This window comes from Chlamydotis macqueenii, chromosome 1 (genome assembly GCF_036417535.1).
Source record: "Chlamydotis macqueenii isolate bChlMac1 chromosome 1, bChlMac1.mat, whole genome shotgun sequence".
Lineage (NCBI taxonomy): Eukaryota > Metazoa > Chordata > Aves > Otidiformes > Otididae > Chlamydotis > Chlamydotis macqueenii.
The window spans coordinates 187,141,225-187,158,968 of record NC_141556.1 but is presented as its reverse complement, the minus strand read 5'-3'; the positions used below and the strand labels follow the sequence as shown (position 1 = coordinate 187,158,968).

The 17,744-nt window shown below is 43.1% G+C and overlaps 2 protein-coding genes across 2 annotated transcripts in view; one reads left to right on the top strand and one right to left on the bottom strand.

Annotated features, from left to right (window-relative positions):
* Positions 1–6,369, top strand: part of NEK5 (NIMA related kinase 5) — a 30,184-nt gene extending 23,815 nt beyond the window's left edge. Inside the window, exons 17-22 of the mRNA XM_086771908.1 lie at positions 262–330; positions 1,166–1,289; positions 1,486–1,617; positions 2,595–2,732; positions 4,254–4,368; positions 4,785–6,369. Of these exons, the coding sequence (XP_086628034.1) occupies positions 262–330; positions 1,166–1,289; positions 1,486–1,617; positions 2,595–2,732; positions 4,254–4,368; positions 4,785–5,037 (831 nt within the window). The 3' untranslated portion in view covers positions 5,038–6,369. The remainder of the gene's footprint in view (positions 1–261; positions 331–1,165; positions 1,290–1,485; positions 1,618–2,594; positions 2,733–4,253; positions 4,369–4,784) is intronic.
* A 105-nt stretch (positions 6,370–6,474) lies between these two features.
* On the bottom strand, positions 6,475–14,663 carry ALG11 (ALG11 alpha-1,2-mannosyltransferase). Its single transcript, XM_086771909.1, has 4 exons — positions 14,617–14,663; positions 13,372–13,605; positions 11,620–12,551; positions 6,475–6,871 (listed from the first exon to the last, which is right to left on the bottom strand). The coding sequence occupies exons 1-4, from the start codon at positions 14,652–14,654 to the stop codon at positions 6,600–6,602; spliced, it is 1,476 nt and encodes a 491-aa protein (XP_086628035.1). The 5' UTR covers positions 14,655–14,663; the 3' UTR covers positions 6,475–6,599.
* Positions 14,664–17,744: the final 3,081 nt, after the last annotated feature.

The window sequence follows — 17,744 nt, the reverse complement described above, 5'->3', positions numbered from 1 at the left end:
TATTATCAAAGACACCTTTCCTTATAATCGAAAATGGATGCAATCATTTGAAAATATCTATAAACTATATTTAGACAAGTCTATTTTTATCCAATTTGCTCAACTTTGATCTTGTTAAAGAGAAGAAAAATACTGTTAAACAAAAGTGATTTTAAATAGAAGAATAATTTTCAAGTTTGTAGTTCCATATAAACTGTGTACATGTAATTAAATGTTTTTATTTAATAAAAGAAATTAATTAAACATGTGAATTTTCTTTAGGGAGGAGTAAAGTTTGAAATTAATTTAGATGTGTGTGTTCCTGAGGAAGATGGTGTTCAAGAAGCAGAGGTATGTTGTAGTTATATTCAAAGCATTTACATTAGTGATCTGAACCATGACAGTAGCTCCATGACCTAAGGTTTAATTGATTCCATTGCCATCATGCTCTACCTTTGTTACAATGAAGCTTCCTATTGAGGATTTGTTAACATATTGCATATATCTGACCTTCTTCAAGAGGATAATTGCTTAGAAGAAAATTGGATGATATCTGGGTCAATCTTTCACATGGCAAAAGATTAAAGAGTGCAGATATTTACATTTTGTCAATTGGGCTGAGGGGAAGAACTCATCTCAAAATTGAATTAGTCTGCAAATGTCAAATTTGATTTGTAAGTTGGTTGAGTACGTTTCTGGTTCTTTTCACTAGTGTTGTATCACACAGCAAGAATAATATTGTGATGAACCAGCTGTTATTCAGAAAAAGTGCAAGTGAGACTACAGACAACATTATGTATTTTCATTTATTAAAATGACATTTCTAGCTGATCGATATGTAATAGTTGATTAAGATTTTTTTTACTAAGATTTTTATTAGTATGTTAAAATTTTAAAAATATTTGTAACAGCAACATAAAAAATAGTTTCTTTCTAGTATATATATATTCTTAATTTATAAAGCACTGCTTTGTCATTCTGTTGTTTCACGTCTCTGCAGAGCCCTATGCAGCCCTCTGATACACAAATCACAATGTGACTTTTGAGTTCTGCTGGCTTCACTTTTTGTTACACAATTTGCCTGTGCATATGTGAGAACAGCTGGCAAACACAGTGAAATGAGAAGTGATTACATATTGTCCCATCTTTGTTTTCTCTTTCCAGAGTAACCTATTGTTTTTTTCAGGTACTAGATAAGCTCAATGAGACTTTAACTTTCGTGGATGGTGAGAATCTTAAGGAGAAATTGGTAGAGGTTTCTGAAGATCATATGGACAGAGCTTTGGAAGAAATATCTGGATACCAAACAGGTATTTCCTGGGGAAATGCAAATCCCAGTGTTAATTCTAAGAATCACTTAGGAGTTAGGTAAATTCCGTAACTCCAGGCTATAGCAAGTTTATCTGATGAGCTCTCTCTTTATAATATCACATAATATTATAATCCCATTGAAATCTACTTTTAAAAAACTGAAATAACTTTGCCTCCTCTTTTTCTTCATCTTAGGGTCCAATGATATTGGTGATACTAAAGAAAACAGAAAACATTGGCAAGCTAGAGCCCCTCAGACACTACTGAATTTTTTAGCTGATGCTGATGTCACTTCTGTATGTCCTACTATGGCTGAAAATGAACTTGGTAAGAAAGTTTTGTTTTTTGGCGAGTGAAAGTAGAGAGCTGCTGAAACTCAGCCAGCCTACTTACATTGCTGAAACAGTTCCATACCAGAGCTTTCATATGATCTGGCAGGCTTTTAATTGCAAGACTTCTTAACAACAGAGGTTATTGTATGTGTAAAAACATAGAATGCAATAATCATCTTCCCCTTTGAGGCCTGGGTAACAAGAGCTAAAAATGGCAGTCTATGCAACTAATCAACACCACTTTTTTGGTTCTTAACTTGATGAAACACCATCCCTGCACCATCCCAGGATGTGGTGGAGTTATGGTTTCCCACTCCACACACTAGTGTTACTACACAGTCACAAGTGCATCCTCACCCAGGTCTGGCTGTGGTGATGCTCCTTTTCAGGAGCAGCTAACTGCTGTATTTCTTACGGTACCAGTGCATATATTCCCAGGCAGACAGGTATCTCTGGTGACTGGTTGCTGGCTCATCCAGCATGCTCCCAACATCCTAGCTCCAGAGAAACAACCTGAAGAGTTTGCATGGACAGTGAAGACAAAGCGGAATATTGTTAATATGCCACTTCTTGTTCCTTCTGCATTAGATGAAAGAGCATAGGGCACAAAAGAAACAGAAACTTCTTTGAAGCTTCTTCAGCCCCAAGAAGCTAACAAGTTTGAGATCAAGGACTGCTCCATGAAGCTGCACCTGTCTATTCCAGGCCTAATAAGCAGTTTCTTGAGCTTTTACTTTATTAAAACTGGTGTTAGACATTTTTAGTGACAAATAGCCCAAGCTATTTTTTATCTGTGGTATCAATCAGACCAAATGCTTATTAGAAATTCAGTATTCCACAAGAGAAAAAAAAACCAAACAGTGTTACACAAAATAAAGAAATCAGTGTCAAGATTAGAAGGTCTGAATCTACAAAAGACAGTCCCAAGCCACAGTCATCCTTTTGTTACCTGAGAACTTTCCTGTCCTTCAGCTGACCACGCTATTCTGCCTGAAGACATCCCTGAAAACAGGAAACAGTGGAAACAAACACCACCAGGGACACTCCTGAATATCTTAGCAAAAGCAGAGCTGTCTAATGACTCCTTCATTCATCTTGAAGAAGAAATAGGTAGGATGTTTGTTACTGTAAATTATACAAGTTTTTCTTCAGTGTATTATTTCTTCTATGACTGCAGAGGGTCTGTGATGAGAACCAACATTCTGAAGCAGTTGGCAAACTAGGAAAACACGGGCAGCCGTCTGAGCAGCCACCGCTTTCTGTGCGGTAGCAGTGAAAGGCCTCTTTCAGGATGTTGCTGTTTTCAATAGCAGGGAACAGGGCAAGCTCTGCTTACTGGCTTTTACTTTCATACATAATTCTTTCATTTGCTTGGGTAGGTGGAGGAAAGCTACTACTGCCAGTAAGTTGGCAGGTACCACAAATCTGGATCTAGCCCCTGCAACTGTCGAGGTTGAAGAACCCTGTAAAAAGCATTTATACAAATACACGTATTTCTGTAGAACTTCTGCTGTAAGTTGTAGTACGTGGTGACTTAAACTGCAGTGGTGACTTACTTTACAATGTAGTCCAGGCTGATACAGCTGACACTGGAATTGATTTGAACTCACACTGTAGCACACTTTCCTCAAGTAACAGACTATTTTAAGAACGACATTTGCACCAAAAGTTGTTAGCTAAAAAGCCAGAGTATTTTCCACAGAAAGATGCTGTAAATGTTAACTGGACATTGTGGTTTTATGCGCAGTTGCCAATCTACTGAACATGTAATTGGATGACTTTTAAGCCAGCTAAATTCTATATGCCAAGTGTCAACAATTTTATGGATCATGAGAAATATTTTTCAATTGCAATTCTGCAGTCAGCACCATCCTGCTAATTATGCCTCACACACACATTTTCTCATAGCATAACAAGCTCTTTTAAAACTGCCCAATCCTGAAGGCTAAACCAGCTGTACCAGCTGAATTCCTCTTCCAAGACTACATTAAAAAAAAAAAAAAAAATTCAAACCACTTTTCACTAATGTCAGCAGTTCATAGGGCTAAAGCAAGAATAAGTCACACAGGTGTTCTAACTGGTGTTAGACAGTTATGGCACTCAATACCCGGTTCTGCCCTGCTACTCAAGCTGACACTGTGGACTACAGTGTTACCCAAATGGACAGATTTCTGTTGGGTCACGTGCAGAATTTACTCTTTATACTAAACCAACTCTTAGCATTGTTCTGCCTTCAGGTTTGGGTTGCCCTTCCATCTTGGAAGTGAGTTTTTAGGGAACCACGGCTACATCTAAGCAGTCATTTTCAGTCCCAAATAGTACTCCCCTAAGTTTTCCCCTGAGAATGCAGACCCCTGTATTGGGAACGTAAACCTAACATCAGATCAGCTTTCTTACTTACCTAATATAGTCCTTTGGTTATGGTCTACAAACACACTAGGTTTCACTGAGCAGAAGTTACAAACCACTGACTAAAACGTGTGATCAAGAATAACAGAAGCATGGTATTTACATTGTTGTAATCTAAACACACACACACACAAAATTCAAGCATTTACTTATTTGCTACTTTACATACACTTTTATAGTTAGCTAATATACAAATAAAGAAACATTCTTCTTCCTTTCCAGAAGGGAGATTAACTACATTGCTTCCAACAGAAAACAAGGAAGATGATCCAGAAACATATCCTGCTGTTGCTGTTGATGAAGGCAGACTTGAGCCAAGATCAGATGATGAAGACACGTAAGTCAAGCACATCAGAAGAAAAATCCATACAACTGAACAGTTTCCATGAAATGACAGGTTGCATTGTCTAAAGCTTTTCTTCTGTTCTTTTAAATTCATAAATGAAGAAAACTTACTTGTTTTACAGAGTCTGCTAATTTAACTTTTAATTCTGTAATTTTGTATGTCACATGCCAATGCTGTCATTAAAAATCTTAGGCAGAAGTAGTAACATGGCTTTGCAACTCCTGTTCTCTTACCTTATAAATACAGGTAAACAAGCTCACGGAGAAAGAAGAAAGAGCTCACGTTATGTGTGTTGCTTGTATAATCTTCATAAAGTGTTTCAAAAAAATCTCAAAAATCCTTGAAAGGAGAAAGGCTTGTAACAAATATATATTTAATTAATTTAACTATCTTGTTTTACTTTATAGAAATTTTGAGGATTCTGAAGATGAACTCAGACATGAGCTGGAGGAATCTCTGGAAAAAGTGGCGACTTCTCTAGCAGAAAGAACCACGGAGTCTCCCATCCTTTCAATAAATAAAGGTCAAACAGATGAAGAAAAGACTAGTTTACCTAGCAAACTACTTGGAAAATCTGATGATGATTTAGAAAATAACAATGGGTCATTTGGTGTTGACACACATAATGCAAAAGGCAAGCAGGAAGCAAGAGCTACCTAGAACACCACCACAGTTACTGTTTCAAACTTGCTTGAAATTTCAGCCACAGTAAAAAAAATTAAGGATAGCTGACATTAAATGCCAAGTAAATTAACTGCTTTTCAACAGTGCTGAACACAATTAAAATTAATAGAAGGTTGTTGCTATTTTGTTTAGAAGGAAAAAAATCAGGCTACTTTTCAGATGTCTGAATGTTGAAAAATCCTGATCCAGACTGAAATACACTTTCATCTTTATTATTCTAAGCTACCTGGGACATCTCTGACAACTTGCTTGAGGATATTTCTGATGGCATACTCTAATCTTTAACCATTTCTGTATCATGTAAATAAGTCTCCTAGTCAGTCTATTGTATTTCCAGAGCTCAGTCAACTCCTTTTACGCTCCTCCTGCTTCTCAGAATCTCTGTGTACAGCCAATACAACTTTATAGTCTGTAGTTTCATTTAGAAGTACTGACCCTCCATAGTATCACCAACTGCTCAGCAGTTCTGTACAGTAGCAGTAGAAGGGTTTATTAGGACCATTAGAATTGTGCATTCCCTAATTCCTGATAAAACATGGAACAGTTGGTTCTTCCAACCATCTTTTTTTCACACACAAAATTTCATATAATCCAGGTGAAGCTTAAATAGAGGGAAAACTACATTCTGAAGTCAGATTTCAGTAGCTTTTTGCACTTCTCTTAGTTTGCTAAAATACAAAATACTGCTTTGATGTCTCAAAAAAGGACAATATGTTTTTCCATTTTCAATACAAAAGCAGATGTCCAATTTTTGAACATTTTGTTCACTATGTTCTCAGTTTTATAATAAACAGTAGTTCAGGGCTTGAAAGTTCATGTTTGTTTAACATTTAATTATGCCCTCTAATCTAGATCCTTCTATTCCCTAGGAACAGAAAACTGTTCGGTTTGAAAAAATACAGTTGAAAAAATACCGTTACGTTATCATACTGTGAAAGGACACGAGGAAACAGCTAACATAAGGATCACAGAAAAGTGCAATTATTACACTTATTAAAAAGCAAGCTAGCAAAACCACCATATGATTAACTTAAAGGAATCACTGTAGGTAACAAAATCTCTAGAACCACAATTAAAATCCCGCATAATAATTTTTGCTACACAATGAAGGACAGCAAATTGAAAATGTGCTACGGATTCTGGAAAAAAACTCTGGGTACAAAAGCTATCAAACAAAAATGTTGACTTTTAACAAGTTTGACTGTGGATGAAGAGTCATGAAATGGGTACAGACTGAAAATAAAGTATTCAATAAATAAAAGAACTTCCAGATGTAGCTCTGTTAGCAAGGTAACACGATAGTCCTGTGAATCCAGAGGGTTTTACAGTGCACTGTACTGTCATTTAGTCAACACAGAAAATTATCAGGAGCATTTCTTTCCCAGTAAAAAAATCTCCACTGCATAAAGCACATACCCTGACAGAAGAAATAAATCTCTTTATTGAATGGGACCAAGGGATCTTAGATGACATATTTACAGGTGACAGTCAAGTATAAAAAGTTAATTTTATTCATGTACATTTTTATTAATATAAATTTATTTAAATAACGGCTCCACAGATAACAGGAATGTCTCTTCAAAATGCTGGTCAGAAAACCTGTGCACAGACCGACGAGCATTTTCTCTGATCTCTAACCTCTTTTCAGGAGACAAAGAGAGGATATAAGCCATCGTCTCAGCGTAATTGTCCTCGTTTTCTGCTAGGAAGCCTGTAGTATGTCCTTCATAGGGTACCACAATATCTAATTTGGGGCCTCCAGAATTGTGAGCCAGGATAACTGTGCCAGCTGCCATACATTCAACTACTCCTGTAAAAGAAGGAAAAACATACTGATAAGAATCATAGAATGGTCAGGGTTGGAAGGGACCTTCAAGGGCCATCTAGTCCAACCTCCCTGCAAGGAGCAGGGACATCCCTGACTAGATCAGGTTGCTCAGAGCCTCATCCAGCCTGGCCTTGAACGTTTCCAGGGATGGGGCCTCCACCACCTCTCTGGGCAACCTGTTGAGGTGTTCTATAACTCGCACTGTAAAAATTTTTTTCCTAATATCCAATCTAAATCTACCTCCCTCTATTTTAAAACCATTACCTCTCGTCCTATCACAACAGGCCCTACTAAACAGCCTCTCCCCATCTTTCTTGTAGGCCCCCTTGAGGTACTGGAAGACCGCTATCAGGTCTCCCCGGAGCCTCCTCTTCTCCAGGCTGAACAGCCCCAACTCTCTCAGCCTGGCCTCATAAGAGAGGTGCTCCAGCCCTTTTATCATCTTTGTGGCCCTCCTCTGGACCTTCTCCAACTGGTCCATGTCCTTCTTGTGCTGGGGGCTCCAGAACTGGACACAGTACTCCAGGTGGGGTCTCACCAGGGCAGAGTAGAGGGGCAGAATCACCTCCCTCGACCTGCTGGCCACGCTCCTCTTGGTGCAGCCCAGGATGCGGTTGGCCTTCTGGGCTGCAAGGGTGCATTGCCTGCTCATGTTGAGCTTCTTGTCCAGCACTCCCAAGTCCTTCTCCTCAGGGCTGCTCTCGATCCACTCTCTGCCCAGCCTGTATTTGTGCCTGGGATTGCCATGACCCAGGTGCAGGACCTGGCACTTGGCCTGGTTGAACTTCACAAGGTTTGCATGGGCCCACCTGTCCGGCCTGTCAAGGTCCCTCTGAATGGCATCCCTCCCTTCCAGCACATCAACAGCACCACACAGCTTGGTGTCATCGGCGAACTTGCTGAAGGTGCACTCTATCCCACTGTCCATGTCGCTGACAAAGATGTTGAACAGGGCCGGGCCCAACACGGACCCCTGAGGGACGCCACTCGTGACCGGTCTCCACATGGACATCAAGCCGTTGACCACCACTCTCTGAGTGCGGCCATTCAGCCAACTCCTTATCCACCGAGTGGTCCGTCCATCAAACCCATGTCTCTCTAGTTTAGAGAGAAGGATGTCGTGCGGGACAGTGTCAAAAGCTTTGCACAAGTCCAGGTAGATGATATCCATTGCTCATCCCTTGCCCACCGATGCTGTGACCCTGTCATAGAAGGCCACCAAATTGGTCAGGCACGATCTGCCCTTGGTGAAGCCATGTTGGCTGTCACCAACCACCTCCTTGCTCTCCATGTACCTTAGCATGGTTTCCAGGAGAATCTGCTCCATGACCTTGCCAGGCACAGAGGTGAGGCTGACTGGCCTGTAGTTGCCCGGGTCCTCCTTGTTCCCCTTTTTAAAAATTGGGGTTATGTTCCCTCTCTTCCAGTTATCGGGGACCTCACCAGACTGCCACAACTTCTCAAATACAATGGCCAGTGGCTTGGCAACTTCATCCGCCAGTTCCCTCAGGACCCGCAGATGGATCTCATCAGGTCCCATGGACTTGTGCACCTTCAGGTTCTTCAGATATTCCTGAACCTGCTCTTCGAGTACAATGGGCGGTTCTTCATTCTCGCAGACCCTGCTTGTGCCTTCCACAGCTTGGGTGGTGAGACAAGAGCCCTTATCAGTGAAGACTGAGGCAAAAAAGTCATTGAATACCTCAGCCTTCTCCCTGTCCCCGGTAACCAGGATACCAGTTTCCTTCCGGAGGGGGCCTACATTCTCCTTGGACTTTCTTTTGTCTCCTATGTACCTGTAGACGCTTTTCTTGTTGCATTTTATATCCCTGGCCAGATTCAATTCTGTCAGGGCTTTGGCCTTCCTCACCCAATCCCTGGCCACTCACACAGCCTCTTTGTAGTCCTTTCAGGCTACCTGTCTCCACTTCCACCTTCAGTAGGCTTCCTTCTTTACTTTCAGTTGGTCCAGGAGCTCCTTGCTCATCCATGCAGGCCTCCTGGCCTTTTTGCCCGATTTGTTCTTCATCGGGATGCACCTCTGCTGAGCTTGGAGGAGATGCTCCTTGAATGTGGACCAACTTTCCTGGGCCCCTCTTCCCTCCAGGGCTGCCTCCCATGGCACTTTGGCCATCAGGTCCCTGAAGAGGCCGAAGTCCGCCTTCCTGAAGTCTGGGGCTGAGAGCTTGCCGTGTAGTTTCCTCGCTGCCCCGAAGACCTTGAATTCCACCGTGTCGTGGTCGCTGCAGCCAAGGCTGTCCTTCAGTTTCACATCCCCGACCAGCCCCTCCCTGCTGGTGAGCACAAGGTCGAGCATGGCACCCCTCCTTGTCGGCTCCTCTATTGCCTGCAGGAGGAAGTTGTCGTCCACACATTCCAGGAACCTCCTGGACTGCCTGTGCCCTGCCGTGTTGTCCCTCCAACAGATGTCGGGGTGGTTGAAGTCCCCCACAAGGACCAGGGCTTGTGACTGTGAGGCTGCTCCTATCTGCCTATAGAGCGCTTCGTCTGCTCTGTCCTCCTGGCCAGGCGGCCTGTAACAGACCCCCACCGTAACGTCCCCTGTCCGTCCCCATCTTCTAATCCTGACCCATAAGCTGTCAGCTCCTCCTCCATCCCCAGGCGGAGCTCCACGCACATGTACGTCAGGTACTTCAGCATTCTATAAAGCACTGGAAAGTTAAAACAGCAGTAAAATTCACCTAGAATTTTAAGTTACTATAGGCTGCTGTGCTACATCAGTTTGAAAAATACAGAGTAAATGGTCTTATAAGAAAAACAAATCTAAGCTTTTCAGTCCTAAAAACTGAAATGATAGTTTCTGTTAAACACATAAAATTGAAATTAGAAATCAGATATAAATGGTTAAGTTGTGGTTCTTGTAACATATTTGATTTACCTGAAATAGATGACAGCACCACTACATACAGTCAAAAAAAAAAGCTGGATAGTGAAACATGCAAAGACAAACATAGAAAGTAGCTCTGTCTCAGGACACTGCATAGTTCTGTTCTGCTCTGTAACAGAACACTGTTCTGTTCTGTGACAGAACACTGCAACACTGGTTTTATGGTAGCAGCTGCAAAAAATAATTAAAAATTAGAGCTGAACATAACTGTATTCACTTTCTCATTCACACAGAAGATTTTTAACATTGAGAAAGATACTGAGAAAAAAGCTGACCATGCATGTTTCAATCTGATGATATTCAGAAGTTCAGTATTTTGCGGATCAAGAATTTTTGTACCTTTTGACAATTCAGCAAGACAAACAAGTAAAAATTGTCATTGCTGCATCTGTATTTTTGATGGAAGAAGCTTTAATGAAATGGGAATCTGACAGCAAGCCTTCCCCAGCCAAAATCAGCGGGATAGGGATCGTATATAATGTATACATCCACTTCAATTTTCCTCCATGTTTCCAGAACAGACCTCAGAAATCACTTTCATTGCTGGTTCTCAGTTCTGATTTGATTTTTTTAAAAGTTCCCATAGCTCAAAAATTGCCAACTATAAATAATGCTCCAAAGCTCTGGAACATGTTTTTCTAGGTAAAAAGCCATTGGAGAAGGTGAAATCATGCTGAAATTCAAAATCACAGTGTCATTGTATCACTCCTTGATTATTTTTTTTAATTAAACTATTTTATGGGAGCAAAAATACGAGAAATTATTATTTGCAGTTTGTGGCTTCTGGGAGACACTTCAAGGTAAATTTTTTTTATACCAAATTGCTACAGAGTATAAACTACTCCTCATGACTTAACTTGTAGCCTAATCTGATGACAAGAACTGCAGTTTAGTCACATTATAGCCAAGTACGGCATCCATCTGCTTGGCTGCTAATTTACCCTGTTGTAGATTTATGGCAAATGGGCAGTGTTACATCCCCCTTCAGAGTCTGGACTCAACTGATGCCAACAAACTGTGCCCGATACTTTAACTCTGTATGACAGCACATTGCAAAACAGGTCCCAATTTGTCTTTGACATTTTGCTCCACACTACTAGGAGGAATGGATTTAAGGACTTGATTTAATTGCCTTAGCGCAGGAACCTAGTGCAATGAGATGACCAAGGGTGCCTGGTGTTATCCACGTGGGGCTCGCAAGTAAGAGACAGGATCTGTGGGAGACACACCTCTGAAACCGCAGCTACAGCCCCAGGACATACACCAGACATTTCAAATGGCACTTGCAGCAGGTGAAACACCATCAAAATCTCTACACATGGATGTCCTCAAGTGAACTGTGTCTATGCTCCCCCTGCAGTCAGTGGAGCCAAGAGGGCACAACCTAAGGTGCTTAAACAGAAGTACCCGGTGCGTTTGAGGCTCTGTTGGGTACAGAAAGCACCTGTGTAAGGCTGGCAAACCTACCACAAGACCTTAGGGTGACCCATGTCCTTGCAAAGCAGTAGTTGGAGGTTGGGGTAGAACACCCTGGGCAGCACAGATGGGACCAGCTGGCTATTTAGGTGACAAGAGGATGCCCTTATCTACAGCGCTTCAGCTTCTGCTATAGTAGCACCTAGTGGTCAGTCATCTGATCTGGTCCTGTAGGCTCTACCTCAGCTAGATTGCCTCTGACCAGAATGGGAGTTGGACACCTGCTTGGCACGCAGACCTCTGTGCTTAGACACCTACACTGAGGGGCCTTCATCATGAACTGAACCCCTCCCCGACTGTGTCCCCAGCTGGGACAAACAGCTCAGCACTGAGGAAAGATACTGACCGATCCCAAAGTGCTCATTCCACATCGTATGCAGGCCAATGGTGGCCTCGGCCAGGTGTCTCTTCAGCTCCTCGAAGGGAATGTTTATTCTGAAGGTCACATTGTTACTAACTCCCAGCTCTTCACAAAGACGTTTAAGGTTATTTACACGCTCTTCATCTTGCTGGTTACGACAGCCTCCAATTAAGATAAGCTTCAATGATGGCTGCTGCCCCAGTCTCTTCTTGTTCAGCAATTTAGCAAAGGCTCTGATTTGCAAAGGATGATCTTTTTCAGGCCTGAACTGGCTGACGGAAACAATGGAATATTCTGTGGTGCTCTTTTCCTCTTCCAGTGGAATATCCAGGAAGGTCTGAACATCACACGGTGGATACACAACACTAGTGCAAGCCCCAGCTCTCCAGAGGGAAAGGATGTGATTTAGCGTCCAAGAAGAATTAACCATAATCACATCACTGCAGGAACCAACCAATCCGTACATGAAAGCAAAGAAGTAGTAGTAGACAAGTTTAAATTTGCTGAAAAGAGGACTGTTCGTAATGAAGGCTGCATTGTTAAACCTGGTATCTTGATTCCTAACAACAGAAAGCATATCGGTGCTGATGGTGGGATAATGGACGTAGCATCCAACGCGACAACCTCCTAAATATTTAAAGAGAGGAAGCGTGAAGGCATAGCCCATTGAGTCAATATAAATATCGGGAACACACTTTAGAAGAGCTTCCCAGCCGAGGAACACCGATCCTAGACTTTGTCCCAGCAAAGTGAAGTGAGGGTAAAGAGAAGCTTCCACAAGGTAGCGTTTTTCTAGAAATACAAACTTCACTGGGTGAATTAATTTAATATTGAATCTTCTGAAAGCACCTTCTACTATTTCTTCTCCAGTGGCATCTCTATCACCAGTGTAAACAACACACGTTACATTTCTGTACCTGCAAGAGTAAAGAAAAAGAATTTCACAAGTTCTTCTCTTCAAGTTTTATAACATGAAACTAAAAAATTACCCATCCAAAATACTCAAAAAGCATGTGACAACAAATATCTGGCCTAGCTCTGAAATTATTTTAACTAAATTATACTTTTCCTTATACTTCCACAATTTTTTTCTGATCTGCAAAAAACCATAATGGCTGAGGACTTGGGTAATATTTTTTTGAGTAAAACATAAAAGGAGGTCAGTATTATTCTACAGACTTAAAATCACCTTGCTCTACATTACATGTCTATCTAGTGCACAGTATGAGTAAAATGGATGAGGCTCTGAGCAACCGGATCTAGTCAGGGATGTCCCTGCTCCTTGCAGGTCCCTTGCTCCTTTGAAGGTCCCTTCCAAACCCAAACCATTCTATGAAAATGCAGAAGACTGTGCAAACCAGTGGATGTGCCAGTGTCAAATCCACTTTAGATACTGTTTTGCCTCCTGCACCAAGGGGCACGTATCAATATCATCAGTTAGCTACTGACAAGTTGCCCACACAAAGTTCCATACCAGTACTGGAAACCTGGTGAGGGAGGAGATGTTGTCCCAAGGAGAGAAAGAAGAAGTGAGAGATGCCACAGCAAGGACAGATCAAAATCTGAGTAAAGGGATGAAGCGGAATGATGCAACCAGGTGAAACTCAAGCCGTAAAAAAAATGTAGGACCAGTAGATTAATGATAGCTATTTAAGTATGTAAAATGCAAAAATGTGCATAAATAATACCATCAGTAGTGAGAATGAAATGAGGTATTTGATAAACATGTATGCTTACTTTTTCTGGAGCGTTCTTATGGCACACCACAAGACTCTTTCCCCTCCACCACCTGCATTGCAATATGGGTGAAAAAAGGCAACCAGCAATGGCCGCTTCCCATCTTTTCCTGCTGATGTCAACTGGTTTTTCTTTTGTTGTATCCAGAGCCGGATTCCCCACAGTAGTACCACCAAGCAGACACACAAAATTCCACTTAGAAATAATGCAGGGATTAACAATGAGCACAGCAATCTGAAACAAGCCGGAAAATTTAAAATATAAAATCGCTTTTAAAAAAATACTATGTAGGAAATTGAGAGAGAAGGACTTACAGGTAGAGCTACAGGGAGTTCAACAATTTCTTGAGTACTTCTAATCTCAGAAATCATCAATATCTGTCCATCACTTCAACAATTATGGAAAGATATCCCTACTTTTTCAGATTGTTTAGCAAAAGATATTTTTCCTACTGTTATCTCTCAATCATTTATTATTGTTTAATCATGCCATATATCTGTATCTATCTCCATGTGCTATATACACCATAAAGATTGCATGCCCTTAGCAATCTAGCAAAACACAACTAGTGAAGCGATTTCTAAATACATTTTGGAAGCCTTCTTCAATCCAAGGTCCTGCCTGGCCTGCCTTAGCATGAACTGCTTTGGTGCTGAACTACGCGGGCCAGCTTGCAGTGCACGACCCAGAACCTGCATTTTCCATTCCCCTGAGATGTGAAAAGCTGCCCAGAAAAGCTCTGAGCATCTTCTCTGTTTAGAGAGACCTGTTTCCTCAGGTCTCTGAAGCACTCCCCGACAGGGGCATTCCCTTTGCTCACCACCTCCTAACCCAGGAACGGGAGGTTTCTCACAGGAGTCTCTTCTTGGCCTACAGGGCTTCACAGGCGCCAGATCCCCGTTTCTGATGCTGTGCTACGCCTTATGCTAAACATCATTTACTCGACATTAAAGGAGCCACGGCGAGCCAGGCGCCACGTCAGGCCAGAAAACACTTTCATTTTCGGGATGAAGAAGGAGAAAAGCACATTAACGCATCCGAGACCGGCGGCAGGGTGAGAAGGAGCCGGCCAGGGACCCGTCCCGCCTCGCCGTGCCCGGCGGCCTCCTCTCCTCCGGGGGAGCGCGGCCGCGGCTGGGCAGGGGGCCGTGGAGGCGCGGGGCCTCCTTCTCCCCTCCCTCTCCGCTGTCCAAGACGCGCCGCCCCACACACAGACCCACACAGCGGCCCTCGCAGCCCCGGTACCTGATCAGCCCACACAGACACAACCCTCCCTCCACCATCTTGGGACAGCGCCGCCACGCCTTTCCGCCGGAAGGGGAACGGGGCGGGACCCGCCGGGCATTGCCTCCCCTCTCATTGGTTCCCGAGGATGATAGACGGAGGGGAGTGGGGAAGGGGGCGTGGCTAGGAGCGGCGCGGCCCCGCCGAGTGGGCGGGAGCGGCGAGTGGGGGCGTCGCTGCCTGCTCCCCCTCCCCTCAGGCGCCGTCCCCTCCTCCCCTGCCGCCGGGCAGGGCCGGGACACCGGCCGCCGGGCAGGGCGGCGGCAAGCGCCGGTACCACGGGCCCTGCCGCGGGGGGTGCGCGGTGTGGTGTGTGGGGAAGCCCTGGGACGGATCGTTCCTTCTCCTGCATCCACCAAATGCAAATATAGGCTCTGTAAATCTTGACCCCCCCGCCTTTGCTTTATGTGGCAAATTTGATCCAGATAGCTGAATCTCCACTCTCCTGCAGAGCTGAGGTTGTCCAAAATTGGAGGGCCTTTCAAGCACACTTTCTTTGAACAGGACCTCCCCAGAACCTGTGATCTCTCAGCCTCTTTGAGGTCAGCACGATCTCTTCCATGTCCCAGCTACCTTGTGCAATTTTAGGTCTGGAAGCTCTCAGGGATGTTTATGAAGGTCATCCTGTGTCTTCTTTGTCGGAAGAGTGCTGGTTGGAAAACGCTGAATCATCAGTTTATTTGGCCATTGCTACAGTCTGAAGCAGAGAGGCAAAGTCTCAACTGTAGTGGGAGTGAGAAGAGTTCAGCTTAAATAATGGTTATTTGATTTGGATCTGCCTGGATTGAGTTTTCCACTTACAAGGACTCACCATGTACAAATGTGTTAGACCCTCAAAGTTACAGCTTTATTGGTTATTTTACTGGTGTTTTTATTTAAATCTCTTCACTGTCCTAAATACCACTGCCTATAGGTTTTACTAGGGCATCTCTGCCTTCATGTAAGCAGGTAAATTGGAAGAGTTCTGCTGGGAGGTCCAACAAGCTTGACCTGACTTTTGTCTTCTGAACCAACAGCTCTCATAAGTAGTGTACCACAGGCATTAGTTTCACTCCCTTAATCTTTTTCCTCTTGCCTAGCAGAGCAGTTGCCTGAGAAGGATGTGGGATGTTTGCAAGAAGAGACCGTTGCTGGATTCACATCTCTCAGCTCAAGACACCTCTCTTGTAATGTCAACATTTGAAGATAATTGTCTGGGTTCAGAGAAGAGGCACAGTTCTTATAGGGAGCAAGAAGTCCAGTCTATTTTAGACAATGAAATTTGTGTGTCTCCCCACTGACTTGAAAAGGAACTTTTGGCCACTCCCTTGGAAGGTACGAATCTTAGATTGAGTGTCTTTAGAAAGCTGAAGGATCACAGGTTATCCATGGCTTAATTAAGATGAGACTTAAGTAATGCTGAAGAGTTCCAGGAAGCCAGAAGAAGAATTAAGGAGGGAGACACCTACATACCTGGCTTTTGAGTTGCCTGGGCCATAAATGGCAGATGCAATGTTTTGGGTTTAGATTCAGCTGTCTGTTTGGTAAATCGTGTAGCAAAAGTACTTGGAAAAGCCTCTGGCTTCATGTGGCTAGAAGAATACAACTTGTTCTTTCCAGTCAAGGCTCATTACAAGGTTAGCTGTACTGAAATCAGAATTTAACCCTTGAAACTTTCAGCACAAGTCCTGCACTTTTTTCAGGATTTCGGTCAGAAGTACGTTTCATCTTGAGCCCAGAAAAATATCTTGCTTTTCCTGAGACCACTTAATCAATTTATTGGAAGCTCCCCAAATCTCCTTTTAACGAATGCATATGTCTGAGCACTCGGCAGCTGGAAGAAAAAGCCTGATTTGCACAGTCACACTGGAAACAGCTGCCTCCCAGCAGCATACAGTATTTGCAGTGCGTGAGCTTTCCGGCAGGGCGAGCCTCGGGCTCTGTTCATCTCGCTGTACAGCTGGGCGTACTCCGCCTGCACAGCACAGCCAGTGTGAGATGGAGGTCTGGCACTTCCCAGATATATTGAAGTTTTTGCAGGAATGCAGGTTGACTGTCCAGCTTTAGTGCTACACAGCATATACAGCCACTTGATTTTCCTGGTGACAGCAAATCGGGGGAGTTTTTCTTGGGAGAACAATTCATAGATGCTGTTCTTGTCTTGCTTTTGCCCTCAAGGCAAACAACAGATAGGCCAGAGGAATTGTTTTGGTAGGAGCAGCCCTCTCTGATTACGTTCCTTTTTTTTTTTTTTTTTATTTGGTGCTTCATAGCCCTTTCCTTGCCATGTGCACTCCTTTTTTTGGTGGGCACTTTCAGGTGGAGTAAGTCAGGAAACACAATGTCCTTGCAGGCTGCGTATGACCTGTAAGTTGTTGCCCGGGCACATTGTAGTAAACCATCTGCATAAACAAATAGATATTCTGGATCTGAATAACTTTTTAAGACCCTTACCAACGCTAAACAGGGTAAAAGAAGAATTCTTCACAAGACAATCAAACTAGATAGAAAAGGATGGTAAGAAAAGCTGTGGTGCATCTGCTTGTACTCTCTGCCTGGTTGAGATGTGTTTGTTTTTTTGTTTTTTTTGTTTTTTTTTTCAGAAACTGCATGAGTTGCTACAGACACAAACTGTCACACAAGTTCACATGATAATTCTGAAACCTCTGCCAGTCCTGGAACAACTTCCACAGACCTGACTTTGCAGTAAGTTTGATTTGATGGCCCGTTTCTTCTGCAGTTCTTCCTATGTGTTTTGTAGTCATCTCAGACTCTCTTCCTTTTCATAGAAGGCTATTTTTACTTTGGAAGCAGTGTGCACTTGCTTGTTGTAGGGAGAAATCTGCTTGATGGTGAAAGTATCAAATAGTTTTCTCAATTCTAATAATTTATAGTTCACAGAATCACATAAGGGTTGATGTTAGAAGGGACCTCTGGAAGTCATACCTCCTGCTCAAGCAGGGCCACCTAGGGCACAAGACCATGTCCAGGCAGCTTTTGTCTATCTCCAAGGAGGGAGACTCCACAACCTCCGTGGGCAACCTGTGCCATTGCTCAGTCACCCTCAGAGTAAGAAAGTGTTTCCTGATGTTGAAAGCCTCCTGTGTTTC